This window comes from Oryctolagus cuniculus, chromosome 6 (assembly GCF_964237555.1).
Source record: "Oryctolagus cuniculus chromosome 6, mOryCun1.1, whole genome shotgun sequence".
Classification (NCBI taxonomy): Eukaryota; Metazoa; Chordata; class Mammalia; order Lagomorpha; family Leporidae; genus Oryctolagus; species Oryctolagus cuniculus.
Genome location: NC_091437.1, coordinates 20,076,459 through 20,095,742, shown reverse-complemented (window position 1 = coordinate 20,095,742; position 19,284 = coordinate 20,076,459). Strand labels below are relative to the sequence as shown.

Genomic DNA, 19,284 nt, shown 5'->3' with positions numbered 1-19,284 from the left:
CATTTTCCATGCATTAAAAAAAGGTTGCTGGATTTCAGTTTTTCCTATATTGTCAAGATGTTGTAGTGTTTTTTTTTATTAGAGTATTGGTTTTTATTGACACAAAGTAATTGATAGTTAAGTGTTAAGTATGTAAAAACAAGACTGATTGTGATTGACTGGAAAGAATTAAATGACCGTGACAGGGTTTTTGCATTTTTCCCTCCAGTTGGCAGTTTTCTCTCTGATCCCAGCCTCCAGCTGCACCTCTCAGGGTCTTCCTCAGCCCCTCCCCGTGAGTCCAGCACCAGCATCAGTGGCCTGAGCTGCCCCGGAATAGGTGGGGTTTACTTGCAAAAGAAAATCCTTCAGATTACCAGGAGCACAGCCAAAAGACCAGACAGTTCCAAGAAGGCCACTGAGGAGAATAGAGACAGGACAAGTTGTGAGAACACAAGCAGGAAAAGAATGACATCCCCGTTTAGAAGATTTAGGGAAAGAACTCTTTCAAGGGAGAGACTAGTCAACAGCAAAAAAGAGGACGCAGATCACAAGCAAGCTGCAGACAGCTGTGAGCAAGTGAAGGATGTTGGAAGCAACATCAAAGATGAGAAAGGGAATGACATCTGCAATTCAAATAGCCGAGGCAACAGTAACAGTTTAAACTGCTTCTACACACGGTTCAAGTCTAAGAGGAGAAAGACGCTCTGACGAAGTTCCTTCAGTTTATTAATGTAAATGTAGCTTAAATTAAGCCCTTTGTCAAACCAAGATTGGGAGACAACTCAGTAAAATGCTATTACTTATACAAATAAAAATAAAAGATATTATTTTTATAAGCATTTTATATTTAATATACAGGTTCTGTAGCACAGTCATATTGATTGAAAGTGCCTTATTTGTACATGTTATTTCTCTAATGTATTGAGTTAGTAAACTTTGTGTTCTGATTTTTTGTAGTTGCCTTTATTTCCTCCTGCTAGCAACTGGGTGTGTGAATGAAATTACTAGAGGGAATTTTTAGGAACCAGTAGTCACTCTGAAACCTCCAGTGACAATCTGGTCAGAATTTGCCTCAAGAGAATTTTATTGCCACAGTAGTGCTTCAGCTGCTTTATAAGCTAAAGACAATAGAAGTATGGAAGAGCAAGAAGTTGCACCTTGTTCACGTACACTTTGTGTATCACATACTTTTCACATTTTTCTGATTGGGGGAGGAGGAGCTAATCTCAATATAGCAGGTTCAAAATCATCTAGAAAACTTGTTCTAAAACTACAATTACTCTGTCTAACCACAGACATCATAAATTCGAATTTTCAAAACTGGCCCAGCAGTATATATATATATATTTTAATAAGCTCTCTAGGTGATTTTTAGACTTGATTATATTTGTTTTAAATTTTTATTTATTTTCATTTTATTTGAAAGGCAGAGGAAGAGATCCATTCATCCACCAGTTTACTACTCAAATGCCAGCAGCAGCCAAGGCTGGATTAGGACAGGCCAAAGCTAGGAACCGAGAACTGAGTCCAGGTCTCCCACAGTGGGTGTCAGGGACCCAAATACTTGATCAATCCCTGGCTGCCTCCTAGGGTACACATTATCTGGAAGTTAGAATCAAAAGGTGAGCCAGGACTCAAACCCAGGTACTCCAGTATGGGATGCAAACAGTGAAGCAAATCTGTTCTATAAAATAAAAGAAAAACGATTTTTCTTTACAGGTAGAAATTTTTTTCCTGTTTTTTTGCAAAATTAATTGCATCTGTTTTCTTGGTTATCTTAAAAAAGCAACATTGACAGATGGCAGTGATCCCGTGTTCAGAGCTGTGAGATACATTTCAGGAGGGACTGAGTTGTCTGGATTTACCCTGCTCCAGACCCCATGAACCAGGTCTAAATCACATTTTCTGGGTCTGAATTTTTCTCTCTGAAATAGTTAATGAAACTACTTAATAAGGTTACTGTGCGACAGTTATTGTCCATAATGGCTTGCGTTTTATGTGAATAAATTCCAAGATCCTTAAAGCAGAGAAAGACCTGTGCACGCAGGTTGTTATCTTGGTTCTCCTAGCTTGTAGAAACTGTGGCCCTGAGAATTCCAATAACACAACCAAAGCCTGTAGTTCTGAGTGAGGTTGGCAGGCTTTTTTGATTCAAAGGTCATGCGGCTATTGTGCCCACTGCCATTTGTGAACAAGACAATAGTGCTTTTCTTTTGTCAAGATTAATGAGAGCATTTTTTTTAATCCTAAATAAAAGTTTCGTCATGTCTTCATTTCTCAAAATAGACTATTACATACATTTAACCATCATGCTGCATACTTGGTTTTGGATCCTTCCACCTCACTCCATCCTTACCCCTTCATTCCAAAAAATGCAGAGGAAAATCTCTCTAACCATCTGCTGTGCAGTGTCAGAGAAAAACATAAACATGTAGACACTGGATTTTTCATAACACATTCTTAAATTTGTCAACTCAACTGTTTAATTCTACATGTTGATGAGGAAAAGGGAAATGTGTAAAATTAGGTCCAAATCTAAAATAATTAATTTAAAAATAATAAAACAGTGGCTCTCAGTTTGAGGCAAGCCTTCTTAGGTAGCATAAGCAGAGTACCTAGGGTAAGTATATTAGTTTGAAAAAGCAAAAATAGAATTCTTTCCCTTGAATCCTGACTTCCATCCTCATCCCTAGTGAAAAGTGGAATTTGTTTATTTGAAAGGTGGAATGAAACAGAGGGGAGGAGAGAGGTGTCTTTTGTCTACTGGTTCACTCCCCAAATGGCAAGGCCAAAGCCAGGAACCAGGTACTCTGTCCAGGTCTCCTACATGGGATTCAGGGACCCAAACACTTGGACCATCTTCTGCTGCCTTCCCAGACACATTAACCCGAAACTGGATCAAAAGCAGTGTAGTTGGGGCACAAACCAGCTCTCCAGTATGGAATGCCGGCATCATAAACAGCTGTCTAACCCACTGCAGCACACCATTGGCTCCCTAGGCTAATCTTAGTGATACTGTATTTTTATTTTCTTTTTCTTGAATATGGAGTTGGTTTGATGTGGTATGGGTAGATAGGTTAATGGCTGTGTAGGGAAATGTGTGGAGAAAATTGACACCATTACGTCTATTTGGATGGAAACTGAAACTGCTGTTGTCTTTTCTTCTTTTTTTCTTTATCCTCTCTGGCTATCCCCATCACTTATTCCCTGTTTTGTAGTTTGATAATTGTTGTTTTCTTGTTCAGGTTACACACTTACTCCATCAGCTAAATCTGACAACTTCTCTGACTCCAGCCACAGTGAGATTTCTTCACGGTCCAGCATCGTGAGCAATTGTTCTGTGGACTCCATGTCTGCAGCTCTTCAGGATGAACGGTGTTCCTCGCAGGTCCTGACAGTCCCTGAATCCACCAGAACATTGGAAAAGACAGAGCACCCCTCAGGAACAGGAGACCATAGTCATCATGGTCCTGGGTAAAAAATCCTTGTCTGTATGACCACAAAACCCAAGTCAAGTGGCCTTTGTCAAAAATGCTCCTCCATTGGAACTTTCCCTCCTTTTCTGCATGGTATCTATGCAGGCTCCATAAAAACAGAGTGCCAAGAACATGTTTTAGTACTGAATATAGACATAAGTACTCTTTTGAAAGATGTATTGTTGCTAATTTTTAAAGTGCTAATGAATTCAGTTAGCTTCCTATTATTATGTATATTTTCAATCACTAACCCAAAATTGCACTTGTTATTGTTAAAAGGGGAGGTTGTTCTTGAAATTCTGGCTGTAAGGGTAGAGGTTATGTTAGGTGAAGTACACCCAATTGTGTGCATTGTTAACAGGTTGGGTGACTAGGTGTAGTGCTTATTTTGCTTTCTGTTAGTGTAATTTGGAGAATAAAAAATAATCAGCTAGCAAAGGCTAAATTTTTTATTTATTTTACTTTTTTTTTCAGACATAGAGCATGTTCCTATCTACTTGTTCACTCCCCAGATGACTGCAGTGGCCCTGGCTGGTCTGAGCCAAAGCTAGGATCTTGAGTTAGTGGAGGTCTCCTACATGGGTGGCAGGGACCCAGTCAGTCAGCTGAGGCAGCAGAGCTTCTTCCCAGTGTCTTCATTAGCAGGAAGCTGGACTTGGATGCTTGAGCTGTGCATCAAAGCCAGGTTTTGATATGGAATGTTGGCATCGCAACTGGCATTTTAACCACTGGCTAAATGGCCACCTTAATTTGAAAAATTTTTAACTCTACGTTTCTGTTTAGAGTTAAACAAAATGGAAATCTTTGAGAAAACATAAAAAAACTTGGTTCTACACTGATAAATGCTGTTTCTGTAAAGCAAAGTTCAGCAGACTCTTCTTTAAAAGTTAGTATAGTTTTCAGATTATAGTATCTCTGTTGTACCTCTTCTGCTGTTGTTACATCAATACAAGCATCAACTATATAGAAAACAAGACATTTTATTAATAAACAATCAGAGGACCAGAATTGACCTTAGCTGTGGTTTCCTGACCCCCTGCCTATAGAGTATAGCTCTGAGTCAGGGATCGAGAAACTTTTTGTTTGTTTTTTGTTAAAGCCCAGACAGCAAATATTTTAGCTTTAGCAAGGTATTTATCTCTCTGTTGGGTTTTGTTATGTTTAAACCTTTCAAAATCTAAAATACCATTCTTTGTTTTGATGCAAAAACAGGCTGTTGGCTAAATTTGGCCTACAAGCCCTATTTTGAGGACCCTCCTCCTAAAAATGATAAACTGACTTGGTGAGTAGTTGAGGAAGTTATTATTGCTTGGCATTCTACAAGGCTAAGCTAAAATAAAATATGGTTCCTCAAGTTGGAAATTATTAATTCTGTATACATAGGACACAGTATATTCACCAGTTGTTTTGTTGACCGTGACTGAAGATGTGCACTTAATTTTATTCATTTCAAACCTCACCTTAGTATTTGAGAGATTGTGAGAAAACTTTGCTGACAAGCATTTGAGTTTGTTCATTATGCTATGCATGTTTCATACTTTGTTGTAGCAAGTAGTACACACATGGAGAAAGGAAAGTTTTTCCAGTAAGCCAATAAATTACTTCTAATTGGATCTTATTTCCAATTTTAGGGGCACACTCTCGAAGCCATCTCTAATCAAGGGTCTAGCTGTGTCATCTTCCATGAGCAGTGAAGAGATTTCTCATGAACATATCATTATAGAAGCAGCTGACAGTGGTCGTGGAAGTTGGACTTCCTGTTCCTCCAGTTCACATGACAATTTCCAAAGCCTTCCAAACCCAAAAAGCTGGGATTTTTTGAACTCTTACAGACATACCCATTTGGATGACCCCATTGCTGAAGTGGAACCCACTGACTGTGAGTCATATTCCTGTCCTAAAGGTTGCTCTAGAACTTGCAGTCAGTGTAAAGGAAGCCTTGAGAGTAATCGCTCGAGACAGAGTTGGGCCTCCTCCAGTTCTCTGTCTGACACATTCGAGCCAAACTATGGGACAGTTAAACGGAGAGTATTGGAGAGTGGCCCTGCCGAGTCCACTGAAGGCATGGACTCCAAGGATGCCACCGACCCAGTTTATAAAACTGTCACTTCAAGTACAGAGAAGGGCCTGATTGGTAAGTTGTGTTATTTTTAATTGCATCTTTGGTATTGAGAAATTAAGTGGTAAAAATATGGCATTGGGAAATCTTGGCTTAGAATTTTACTCCTTTGAACTTTTTCCACAAGTTATTTCCCCAGAGTTCAAATGAAAAGTTTGGTATGAAGGTATTTCATTAAGGGAATAGGTTGGTTTGTATTGTTTTTAAAATGTGTTTGTTCTAATTGAAGAATATCACAGTACTATGCAGAAATAATGCAGGGATTATTCCTTTTGTCACTTCTTCAAGTGTTTTGACTGCGATTGCTACCTGTGATAGGAGCTTTATATCTTCTGTTACTGGTAGTTAGTGAAAATAAAAGGAAATGTGATGAAGTCCAAAACACTTTGCATGTATTTGCCTGGATGTACATCATAAGTGTTTGTGATTTCATTCTAAGCTTTTTTAGTGCATTTTGGTATTTAGCCATCAAATATTTTTGTGTGTCTTCTGTGATGTGTATATACTTGGATAGAACAGCTCCTGGTTTTCTATTAATGTAGAATGACTATACATACTTTGTTTTTTTTAAGATTTCTTTAGGGGCTGGCATTGTGGCAAAGTGGATTAAGCTGCTGCCTATGACGCCCATATTGCATTTGGGTGCCAGTTTGAGTCCTGGCTGCTCCGTCGGTGATTCAGCTCCCTGCTAATTGGTTTGCAGAAGATGGCCCCAGTGCTTGGGCCCCTGCACCCTTGTAGGAGATCTGGCTGAAGCTCCTGATTGATCTCTGTCTCTCCCTCCCTTACTTTTAAAATAAGGTTTATTTATTTGAAACAGCAACAGAGAGGGAGACAACAAGAAATCTTCATTTGCTAGTTCACTCTCCAGATGGCTGCAACAGCCAGGTCTGGGACAGGCCAAAAACAGGAACTAGGAACTCCATCCCGGGCTCCCATATCGGTGGCAGGAACCCAGTTATTTGGTTCCTCCTCTGCTAACTTCCCAGGAGCATTAACAGGTAACTGGATAGGAGGAAAGCACTCAGGGCTCAAACCGGAGCTTGATAGAGGATTCCAGTGTCAACAGAGGTGGCTTAACGCACTGGGCCACAATGCTGGCCCCTACTTTGAATCAGTATTATCATAGTCTCTCTTAATTCTATAGGATATTCAGGATGGTTACATTCAGTTATTAAAATTTAAAGAGAAACACACTGATCTTTTAGATGTCAGATTGCATTATGAAGTCGAATTTTAGTTCATTCATGTTTGCAAGGATTTTTTCATTATAAAAGAGCTTTTTTTTATTTTTGGCAAGTCAGAGTTACAAGAGAAGAAGGGACAGAGTAAGCAAGAGAGATCTTGCATCTGCTCATTCCCTCCCAAGTTGGCCACAACAGCCAGGGCCGGGCTTGGCTGACGTCAGGGGTGAGAAAATGTCTGGTTCTATCACATGGGTGGCACAGGACCAAGTACTTGGCCGTTTTCCACTGCTTTCCCAGGCCTTTAGCATGGAGCTGGATGGCAAGTGAAGCAGCCAGGACATGAACCGACACCCTTATGGGATGGCAGCATTATAGACTGTGGCTTTCCCTTCTAAGCCACCACACAAGCCACTATTATTATTACTTGTACTGGTATTATTATTATTATTATTATTAAAGCCTACTTTTAGCAATACTATTACCCAGACTTCCTTCACATCTGTAGATTAATAAAATTTAACTCCTAAAACACAGTAATCACTCAATCACTTAACAGTTAAGACTTCCTCTAAGACTATTCCCAAGGCAGCTTATGTACAGACATACACTACTGAGGAACAAATGAAGGTCTGGTCTTTAACAGGAAGCCAGAGTCAGGAACCAGGGCTGGTATCAAACCCAAGTACTCCCAATATCTGATATAGGCCAAATGCCCACCCTTCATGGTACTTATTTCTTTTTTAAAGATGTATTTATTCATTGATTCATTCATTTATTTAAAAGGTAGCATTGGGAAAGGGGTGGGGGGCAAGTGTGCCCATGCTTCCATCTACTGGATCACTTCCCAGATGGTTGTCACAGTCAGGCCAAAGCCAGGAGCCAGGAATTCCCTCCTAGTGGGTGGCAGGGGCCCAAGTGCTAGAGCACCTTCTGCTGTTTTCTCAAGTGCATTGACATGGAGCTGCACTAGCAGAGCAGCTAGGACTCTATGGGATGCCGGTGTTGCAAGCTACAGTTCAGTCCCTGCACTGTCACAATGACCCCTAATGGTTATTTTTTAAAGTATTTTGTCTGTACAGGTAGTTGCATTGTAAAAGTCACTTGTTCAATCAACATGTATTCAGATCCATTCCTCCGTTGGATTTTTTAAGATTTATTTATTTATTTGAAAGTCCGAGTTACACAGAGAGAAGAGAGGCAGAGAGAGAGAGAGAGAAGTCTTCCATCCATTGGTTCACTCCCCAGATGGCTGCAGCTACATTGATCTGAAGCCAGGAGCTTCTTCTGGGTCTCCCATGTGGGTGCGGGAGCCCAAAGACTTGGGCCATCTTCTACTGCTTTCCCAGGCCATAGCAGAGAGCCGGATCGGAAGTGGAGCAACCAGGACCTGAACCAGCACCCTTTTGGGATGCCGGCGCTTCAGGCCAGGACTTTAACCCACTACGCCACAGTGCCGGCCCCCAAGTAATTTTTTTTTTTTTTAAGATTTGTTTATTTACTTGAAAGATGAGTTATAGAGAGGGAGGGACAGTATACTGGTTAACTCCCCAAATGGCCCCAATGGCCAGAGCTGGGCCAGGCTGATGCCAGGAGTTCCTTCCAGATCTGCCACATGGGTGCTGAGTTCTAAGGACTTGGGCCATCCTCTGCTGCCTTCCCAGGCACATCAGCAGGAAGCTGGCTCAGATGTGGAGCAGTTCCAACTCAAATCGGCATCTGTATGGGATGCCGGCACCACAGGCAAGTGGCTTTACCCACTACGCCACAGCACCAGTCTTGTTGTCTTTAGTGTCCACCAAAAATCAGAGAAATTTAAGGTGAATTTCCAAAAATTAGGTTTTTTTTCCTTGTTCTCCACTTAATCATAAAGCAAATGTTAGTAGGTACCTGAAGGAGTTTTTCTTTATCAAGAGTGGTAAAGTTAATTGCCCAGACTGGTAATGGGTCTCGAGAAGTGCCAGCTAACAATGGTTTCTGTTTCAGGAAGATTGTGAAAAGACCCTGAACCACATGGCCCCATGGCCCCATGGATCCCATCATTTCTAAATCGTGAATGACTGAGAGAGAGAGAGAGAGCTTCTATTAGCTGGTTTACCACCCAGATAGCTACCATGGCCAGGGCTAGGCCAGATCCAAGCCAGGAACCTGGCACTTCATCTCAATCTCCCGTGTTAGTGGCAGGGGCCCAAGTACCTGGGCCATCTTCTTTTTTCCCAGGCCATTGGCAGGGAGCCAGATCAGAAGTGGAGCAGCCATGACCCGAATAAGTGGTATGATGTGGGGTGCCCACTATAGCACAACACCAGCCCCTAGGGTGAACTTTTAAATGTTTCTGACTTGGTTACATTTAGGGCCAGTGTTCAAGAGTTTATCAGACGTTTGTGTGATAATGAAGAAGGAAGCTTGTCATCAGCATCACCTTCATCTCTTTTCTAACTTGATGTTTATAAAACCATAATGCAGTTTATGTATTTTACAAATAGGGTTAAATATTAAGTTTATTAAGCTTTTTAAAAATGTTTTAAATCTTTCATTGATTTCAGATTTATTCACTTTAAGTTCTGTTTTGCCATCATAATAAGTCTCATGGTTTTTTGTTTGTTTCTCATATTTTTCATTAACATTTCCATTGTTTATTTTTCATACCAGTGTACTGTGTCACCTCACCCAAGAAGGACAATAGGTATAGGGAGCCACCTCCCACTCCTCCAGGATATATGGGAATTTCTTTAGCCGACCTAAAGGAAGGACCCCACCCGCACCTAAAACCTCCAGATTATAGTGTGGCAGTGCAGAGGTCCAAGATGATGCAAAACAGCCTCTCTAGACTGCCACCAGCTTCTCCCGGTAGCAACCCTGTGGCCTGTGTTTCATCAACGATTCTAACTCAGCCTCAGAGGCAGAATCCACAGCCATCACATCCCAAGTTAGCAGATGTGACTGATGCAGACAGCGAAGCAGATGGTATGTTGACACAGCACCCTAATGGCTCCTAAATGAACTGCTGAAGACACTAGATGCTCTTTACTCTGATACTTTTTATTAGTAATGTTTTCCTTAAGTGCCTTAGAAATCTCTGGTAAAAAAGATGAGAAAACCCCATGTGGTGGTGTGGTTCTGAGGTGGAGCTGACAGGCTGCTGGTGTCTGTGTGCCCAGCACCCTGGTGCCGGCTCTCACAGAGCCCTCCTGCCTCCGGTAGAGCAGCAGCGCCCTCCAGCAGGATGCGCGGAGAGAAGGCACTGGATGGGAGTGGAAGTGTGTTTTATGTTAATGCGTGCAAACTTAGGACTGGGCTTCAGGTGCCAGGAGACCTGGAATAATGCTGTTAGTGTTCTGCCTCCTAACAGTAAATGCCACCTTGACTTTGCAGCTGTAGCAACAGCCTGAGTAGTGGTTGACTTTATTAAAAATGAAGTTTACCCTTTTAAACAAGTAATAAAGTGATGTGAAAACACTTATGAGGCTATAGTTTATCATCAACATTCAGTGTGGTCAAAAATTAGAAATGTCATTACAGTAAAACCTGGGCCTTGATACGGGATATTCAAGAGGATCTCTTGGTTGAAATTGACATAATTGTATAAACAGATAAAATTAGATTATTTTCTTCATTAGTATGCTGCTCTACCAGTAAATTTTGTTTTTATTTTTTATTTTCAGAAAACGAACAAGTTTCAGCAGTGTAGCCTTTGGATGCCCCTTTTGAAGACCACCGAAAGACACAGCGGAGCTGGCAGAACCACGTCATCCCACAGGCCGTTGCCAACCAATAGCTTGCTGCTACAACTAACCCAGAGGTTTCGTCCCCTGTTCTCTGAACAGTGAGATAGACCCGAGTCATCCTTTCTTTCATGTAATCCCTGCAGACAGTTTCCTCAGCTGTAGATGCTGTGCCTGGAGACGCTGCACGCCAGAACTGCCTTGGGACCACAGTTACAGAACAAATTCAAACTCAGAGTCATCCCCGTGTATATCACTGTAGATTTTCCTTTAACAAGTAATTTTTTTAATAGTGGTATTATTTTTTCCAAGCCATAGCTTGGGCTTATGAACATATTCAGAATGTCTGCCAATACCAAGGATATTCTTAGGTATTTGAAGAGTAACTTATTATTTAAGCTATTGTGTTTGTGTTTGCGTTTGGGAGCTCTTGCTAGTTGATGTTTAGGGTTGAGGCTGTAAAACTGTCTCTGGTCTGACCCAACAGAGGTCACCTGTAGGGAGACGGCACGCTTGCCTGTGCAGAGATGTGACTTGCTCCGGAGCACCGTGCAATGTAGGGCTCAGTGGAGTGGACAGGAAGCCCTTTGCCACTGAGGTGTCGGGAGCCTGCTGCTCGTGGGAAGGCCAGACGCGGCTGCCACAGGATTTCTGATCAGTCCTTTGGGAAAAGAGGGAGGTGATACAATGGAGCTTGTCGGAACTGTACTTTCCAGAAATCCAAATGTTGATGTTTGATGTTTAATGACATGTCTGAATTCTTCTTGAAGTGAAAAATCATGCTGTATCTAATGGTAACTGAAAGTATAAAGCTATACACCCATTCAGTAGAGAACTCTATGGAAAACCTATCATGAAGTTTCTCTCAGATAAGGAATTCTTTTCTCTTTTTAAAGGAGAAAAGGTGTTAGATGTTCATAGGTGTTAGGGTCACAAAGATGAATTTGTGTGTCTTCTGCAGCGTACGTACCACCCCACCTCGTACCCAGTCTGCATAATAAACCTTGCAGCTTTCGGCTCCCGAGAGTCGTGCTTAGGAACCCGCCAGGGTAGAATTGGTTGAAAATACGTGGGAGAAACAGAAGCTAGAATTGCAGAAATGATTGTCTTGATTCTCATTTAGGCCTTGAGAGGACTTACCTTTCCATTCTCCGTGGGCATGGCATTCTTACTTTCATTATTAAAATTTCTGTAACTGTTTACTAGATGAGGCAGATTCCTCACATTTTTATATAACACTTGCTGTGTGTATTAAGTTTAAAATTTTTCATTTGCTTTTCAAGCATAAAGCCAAGTAAGAGTCTCATAGACTTCAGTGACTGCCAAAAAAAAAAAAAAAAAAAGAAGAAGAAAAAGAAAAGCCAAAGTCACAGAGGTACACTCACTACCCAACCTAACTTGGAGCTGGAATGGATCTGCTTCATAGTAGATTGGTCAGACATGACTTCTGTTGTAATAGTTTGCTCTTTTCCCCAAGCTGTGTCTTCCTCTCTCTGTTTTCCTGCCTGTTTCCTTTATTTTAAAATAGTGACTCACTTCCAAATGATAAATGTTAATAGTTTGCGTCCCCATCAAAAATGATTATGTCTTTATTTTAGGAAAAATAGCATGCCTGAAAAATCCCCCTGAAAGGAGGCAGGGCGGGGAGGAACATGGCCCTGAAACATAAGCCTTAGAAATTCAGTGTGATAGAAGGAAGCAGGCAGATTCCATAGCTTTCTTGGCCCTTTGAAGTGGGCAGTATCCTGAATCAAAAATCCTGGTTTGAATATCACACTGTGGTGATGTGGCCCATGATCAGCAGTCTTCCATTACAGATTTTTTTTTCCTTCACTGCTTTACACAGTATTGTTTTCATGTCCACAGCAAAACAAAGTGGAAAATATTTTTGCTATAACTACCTTTTTTTTTAAATCAACTTTGGGTATCTATTTTTGCCATTTTATATCCAGTACTCAAGAAAAAATGTGCTTTGTGCACAGTATCTGTTTATTTAGCAGGTCTTTCAAACCAAATGGAAGCCTTATGTGTCTTTATCCTTACTGATGTAAATAATACCCTGGGCGGAGAGTTTTGGTTTTGGACTTGCACATTATAGCTGCCTTTGTTTTATTTTGCTTTAACTGTGTGAGTGTTTGGATCAGCTGATCACATTGATCAGGAACTAAAGCCAAATGCTTTGTGGTTTGGTATGTTTGAATCTCTCAAAAACTCATGAGGTTTTGATTTTTGTATTTTAATTTGGGGTAACTTTTACCCCTTTGGGTTTTTCATAGGACTAAAACAAGGGAAGCCTTAACATGTATTCTCTCGGATTCCAAGTCCCCATTTGTCTTTAGTTGATTTGTGGCTTTAATGAAGAGACAAGTTGCCCTGTCTTCCCATTGACAACTCTGCATCTATGAGAGCAACTGAAGCAGTAAACCCTCGTGCAAACTCCTGCCGATTACTGCGTTACATACTTTCGTTAGTCTTTTGAGATCAGCAGTTTCTCCAAATGCTTTCAAAATAATCTTTGGGGAGAAAAAACCCTTTTATGGATTTTCCTAAAGGTGATAATTCCCATATCATCATCATTTGTGTCCCCTCCTAGAGGGTATCTCCAGGCTGCAAATGTCGCAATACTCTTGGGGATATCTAAGAACAAACCTAAATTTTATCAAGTTCTTTCCCCTACATAGGAAAAGGGGAAAGTTGCCTTGTTTGGTTAAAATAATGATTTGTTATTCTGATAGAATTTTAAGTTTCAAAAAAAAATGTGATGTTAAGGAATGTGTGTCCACTTAGTATAGCCTTAAAGGCTAGGAAGAGGGGCTGAATCTCCAGAAAAGTGTCAAAGTTTTCAAACTTAACCTTGAATCCTAGTTCACCTTCAGCTTTTGTTTTGCTTTCTTAAGGCTTCTTTATTTTTCATACACATGATGCAGTTGAACTTAATTGTTTAAAATTGAAACATGTAAGCTTATCAGCAAAAGACAAAAATAAAATTGCACAGTTGTAATAATCAAATAACAATTGTACTGCACAATTCCATGATTGTAAGGTATCCTGTAACAAGCAATGTTGTCTCCTATTTTTTGATACCTCTTAAACTTATGTCTTTTAGAAAGACAGTGCCTCTGTATGCTTTTTGTATTTTTACTGAGTGTAAATATTTGTTATATTTTTGGTTAAGAGAATGTAAAAGTACCATTTATTATTATCATATCTAATACATTGGTGGAATCAATAAAGAATCTACATTAACTTTCTCCATATCTTATTATAAATGGGTGGTCCCGACTGAGTGACTGTACCCGTCATTTAGTGGTTCCAGTCTGTGATCCGCGTTGATGTGAACACTGTATTTTGTGTCCCTAGAGAAATTGGAGTGGCCCAGTTACTGTCAGACAGAATCTGTGAAATGCCTAGTTGTTGTTTAGATAAAGGCAGTCGTGTTTGATTGCCAACCAGAGAACAGTGGCTTAAACTCTACTGGGACACACAAGTTCACAGGCAAACTATCCAGGCTCAGATAGTAGCTCCAGTCCTGTGGAAGACTTGCATCCTGACTCCCAAAGGCATCATCTCAGTGCTTCCAGAAGGACAGAGAAGGGAGTCTTAGGGGGAAAGGTGTCAATGTGTTTCTGCTTACCTCTCATCAGAACCAGGTTGTGTGACCAGTAGCTGCAGGGAACCTGAGAAATGATCTATTTTAGCCGAGCAGCTGGTGTCCAAACAAAATGAGAATTGGTGTCAGTGATGAAGGAGAGAATAGATCTGAGGAGGGGCTGCCACACGTGCCTGCGTGCACCGTGTGGGGCAGTGCATGCAAACGCAGCCACCCAGTCTAGGGGATCACCCCCCAGGACTCTGGCCAAGGAGGAGATCTGCTGTAAGGCCCTGTGCAAAACCTTCCCCCATTCACTCCTCCCAGCGAAACACACACATACTTCGTGGCCATTTCTCCACAGTCTCACCATTCATTCCATTATTTAGAAAACACTCAATAGAAATGCAGTAGATGGAGTAATGGTACCAGAAAGATAGCGTACCCTAATATCTGGAGCTTGCTTCTCTGTTTTGGAAAAGGGTCTTGGCGGATGTTATTAAGCATCTGGAAATGATGAGGTTACTTTAGATTATCTGAGTGGCCCTAAAATATCCTTGCAAGGGACACAGAGGAAGGTAGCAGGCACAGGAGCTAAGTGTTGTGAAGACGGCGGAGAGAGATGCAGCTGCGAGTCAGCACCCACAGCCCCGGAGCTGGGCAGGGAGTTCTGCAGCGCCTCCAGGAAAGCGCTGCCCTCTGAGCCTGCTCGCTGCGCTTGCTTGCACACTGTCCTGGCCTGCGGACTGGGAGGGAATACATTTCACGAATCACCCAGCTGTGGTGATTGGTTAGCAGCTCTAGGAAGGGAATGCAGTTTACCCCCTGAAGTCCAGTCGCTGTGGCTAAAGGCTCTGGTGGCCCGGTAACGTGCCACAGGGCCTGTCTTCTAGCTCCAGGAAGCACTGGATGAAGCTAAGAGAAGAAGACGTTATCCCAGAGCCCTCCACGGCAGCAAGTATTATCAGCCTGTTAGTTTTATCGTTTCAGGCATTTTGGTAAGTGTGTGCCATGTGTGGTACCATGTTTTGTACTTTAGTTTTTAATTAATGACTAATGACAATATCTTTTTTAGGATTTATTTACTTGGAAGTCAGAGACAGGGAGAGACAGATCGTCCATCCACTGGCTCACTCCCCAGATGGCTGCAGTGACCAGTGCTGGGCCAGGCCAAAGCCAGGAGCTTCACCCACATCTTGCGCATGGGTAGCAGGTGACCAGACACTTGGACCATGTTCCGCTGCCTTCGCAGGCCGCTAAGCAGGTGGATTGGAAGCGGAGCATGTGGGACTTGAACTCAGTGCCCAAATGTGATGCCGGCGTTGTAGGAAGCGGCTTTACTCACTCGCCATTTAAAACATTTTGAATAACTAAAATGTGCGTAGAAATAAAATGTTAATGGAAAAAGCTTACCAAAACCATGACGGGAAAGTTGTAATTATTAAGGAAATTGAATCTGTAATGTAAGAGCCGTTGCACAAAGAAAACTCCTGGATGGCTTTACTGGAAAGTTCCACCAAACATGGAGGAGATAACTCTGAACTTACATAACAAGATGTCCGAAGCAGTAGGTTGATAGGGTATATGGTACTTCAAAAAGTTTGTGGAAAATGGAATTAAAAGGTGTGGTTTAAGCGCAAAAAAAAAAAAAATTGCAAATTCTTGCATCTGAGGGATTTGAAAGTTTTTCGAGAGGCCAGCATTGTCACTCAGAGGCTTGAGCCCCGGCAGCTCCACTTCAGATTCATCTCCCTACTGATGTGCCTGGGGAAGCCGCGGAAGGTGGCCCAGGTGCTTGGGTTCTTGGGCAACTCAGGTGGCATTCCAGGTTCCTGGCTTTGGCTTGACCCAGCTCTTGCCATCACAGCCTTTTGGAGAGTGAGCCAGCAGAGGGAAGATCTCTCTGTCTCTTCCTGTCTGTAACTCTGCCTTTCTAATAAATAAGTCTTTAATAATTTTTAAAACGATGGATTTAAAAATTTTTTTGCACCAAAACTTGTTTAATGAAATGCAGAGTAGCATGGTGGGGGAGAGAGCCTCCATTGCACTGTTCATTCCCCAGATGGCTGTGACGGCCAGGGTTGACTTCATCGAGGTCTCCCAGGTGGTGGCAGGGCCCAGTGCCTGGGCCGTCTGCTGCTGCTTTGCTCTTGTCCAGGTGCGTTAGTATGGAGCTGGATCAGAAGTGGAGCAGCCAGGACTTAAACTGGTCCTTAAATAGGATGCTGGTGTTGCAGGTGGTGGCTTCATCCACTGTACCACAACACCCTGGCATCAAAACTTTTTTTTTCCCCAAAGAAATCTTTGATTTAAGGAGTACAAATTTCATAAGTACAGCTGTACGGAGAAGACCAACTCTATATTAAGTAAAGATTTCAACAATTTACACAAAGACACACACACACACAAAAAAACACTGTTTGAGAACAAGTTTTATAGTTAATTCTCCCAGTACAACTTCTTGAGGACAGAGGTCCTACATGGAGAGCAAGTGCACAGTGACTCCTGTTGTTGATTTAACAATTGACACTCTGATGTATGATGTCATTGATCGCCCGAGGCTCTTGACGTGAGCTGCCAAGGCTCTGGAAGCCTTTTAAACCTACAGTCTCTGTCAGTATTCAGACAAGGCTGTAAGCTGAGTGGAAGTTCTCTCCTCCCTAGAGAGAGAAGTCCATCCTTTCATGGCCCCTTCTTTCCACTGGGACCTCAGAGATCTTCATGTAGGACATTTTACTGCCTCAGTGTCTTGGCTTTCCATGCCTGAACTGCTCTCATGGGCTTTTCAACCAGGCCAGAATGCCTTAAGAGATGTGCATCAAAACTTTTAATTGCGTTTTCCACAAACTTCTCTGAAGAGGCTTTGTAGCACAGCTGGTTAAGCCACTGTTTGGTGTGCCTGGGGAGTGCCAGCTACTTTGTTGACAATTCAGCTTCCTGCTCATACGTTCTAGAAGGCAGGAGATGATGACTCAAGTAGTTGGGCCGCTGGCACTCAGCTGGGAGACCTAGATGGCATTCTGGCCGAACCTGCACTGCTGTGGGCGTTCGAGGAGTAAACCCGTGAATGGAGATGTCTCGCTTCTACATCACTGTTAAAGTGAAAATAAGCGATAAAAATTAAAGTCATGTTTAGAAACTACCAGTTAAAAAACAAAAAGGCCGTAGAGTTGGAAAATACATTGTGGTTAATTATGACCTTCAAGGGACTAGCTTCCAGAATTCATAATATTAATACATACCAAATAATTGACAACACCCAGCAAAAAAAATGGGCCAAAGACGTAGACACCTCCTAAAAGAAAATTGTTCATCCAACGTAGGGAGAGATGCTGAATGCCATGGTGAGAAAGACTCTAGGTGGGTTGGGGTTCGGCTAGGAGCAAGTGTTCTGTGCTGCTGCCTGGCGTGGTGGCTGATGATCCTGAGCAGGAAACTTGAAAGATTCAGAAACGTGATCCAGCAGGGCCAGCAGGTGGCGCCATGTTACTATATGACCGGTTCTATAAAGAAATGAGAGTGAGGTAACTTTTTTTTAAGGTTTATTTTTTTGAAAGAAGTCTTCCAGCCCCCGGTGTACTCCCCAAATGGCCACAGCGGCTGTAGCTAGGCCAGTGTGAAGCCAGGAGCCAGGAGCTGCTTCTGGGACTGCCACCTGGGTGCAGGGGCCCAAGCACTTGGGCCATCCTCTACTGCTTTCCCAGGTCACAGCAGAGAGCTGGATGGGAAATGGAGCGGCTGGGATTCGAATCAGCACCTGGCCACCTTTACAGAGGGAACAGACCTGAAGTGTCTCCACAGTGGGAAGTGCTGTAGGATTTCAAGCAGCTTCTAGTTGTAGAGAATGCGTACTTGTGAATGGACAGCCTGCTACAACCTTAATTCTGTGCTTCCTAAATTTGGGCTTAAGATTTAGAAACGTTCATTGTTGGTCTTTTCTAGGGGTCCCAAGAGAAATGTATCAGAAAATACAAGAGGTGGCGTTCTGAAGAGGAATGGGAAAGCAGGTAATGCGGGTAGGGATCGTGTGACACTATGCACTGAACAGCCGCGTGTTCGGGAGATCCCTGCAAGGTGTTCCTGTTTGCCTTGGCCGTGCCAGTCGGTGTGTGATGTTTCCTTGTGGTTTCAGTTTGCACAGGTTGAGCTTTTCATATTCCTATGGACCACTTCCTTTCCTGTCTCATGAAATGCCTCGCAAGTCTGTCTTTTCCTCGTTGACCTGTGGGTGCTCTTTATAAATTCTGCATGTGATTGCCTTGGCTCCTCCCACTCTGGCTGCGGGGTGTGTGTGTGTGTGTGTGTGTGTGTGACACATCCTTTAACAGTGTCTCTTGTTGAAGAAGTTCCTAGTTTTAAGCTAACAAAATTTATTACTCTGTGCTCTGCTTCAGGAGTTTTTCCCAGCTCAGGTTCATGAGCACATTCTGTGCTGCAGTGTAAGCACTCGAGCGTTTTGTGGTTTAGGTTCAGCTGTGACACTGCTCGTGTGTGGGGTGAGGAAGCAGCAGGTCTCATTCTGCAACCCTGCGCCACCTGTCGGGAGGCCTGTTCGCCGTGCAGTTCTGCGCCATCCTGGCAGTGAATCGGGTGCCCCCTGTATGTGTGTGAGTCTACACTTGGGGCCGGTGTTTCACTTGTTTCTCCATCCGCCGGTACAGCACCGTCTTCATCGCGCTCACACTGGAACACGTACTACCGCCTGGTAGAGGAAGCTCCCCGGGCCGCCTCTCCCCATTCGGGAATAGCTTAGCCTTACTTACATCACCGCGTTTCCAAGTAAACTTCAGAACCAGCTTTTCAGCCCACATACGTGTGCCCACAGCCTTTTGACTGGAGTCATCTTGAGTTTGTTAATCAGTGCGAAGGAAATTATTAGCGTCCTGAAATTTAGCGAAGCAGGCATGTTGCTCTGCGTCATTAGATGTTGCCTTGCCGTCTGTTTCCTTGGTCTAAGTGCTTTCGTGAAGGGTTTGTCTGTGTGTGTGTGTTTGATGGGGGTGGTTGTTGATTCCTGCCAAAAAGTGAAAGTGTTCAGTGTCGCGCTTTCATCCCTCTTACTAAAGTAATAATTAGACGGGCTTTAGACACATAATTCCCAGCTCACGTCAGTTCTGCTTCTTCCTAATTCTTTTTACTGTTACTGGCTGGAGCTTTCAGTCTAATGGTGACAGATTTGAGAAGTAAAATGTCTGTATTTCGCCACTAA

At 42.6% G+C, this 19,284-nt stretch overlaps 1 protein-coding gene across 14 annotated transcripts in view; it reads left to right on the top strand.

Annotated features, from left to right (window-relative positions):
- Positions 1 to 13,737, top strand: part of RAPGEF6 (Rap guanine nucleotide exchange factor 6) — a 205,911-nt gene extending 192,174 nt beyond the window's left edge. For 10 of the 14 annotated variants that reach the window (XM_070076077.1, XM_070076081.1, XM_051844171.2 and 7 more), the window contains 4 exons: positions 3,228 to 3,456; positions 5,090 to 5,592; positions 9,414 to 9,728; positions 10,427 to 13,737. In XM_070076077.1, the coding sequence (XP_069932178.1) occupies positions 3,228 to 3,456; positions 5,090 to 5,592; positions 9,414 to 9,728; positions 10,427 to 10,452 (1,073 nt within the window). In that variant the 3' untranslated portion in view covers positions 10,453 to 13,737. The other 4 variants (XM_070076083.1, XM_051844175.2, XM_070076082.1 and 1 more) reach the window with 3 other exon arrangements.
- Positions 13,738 to 19,284: the final 5,547 nt, after the last annotated feature.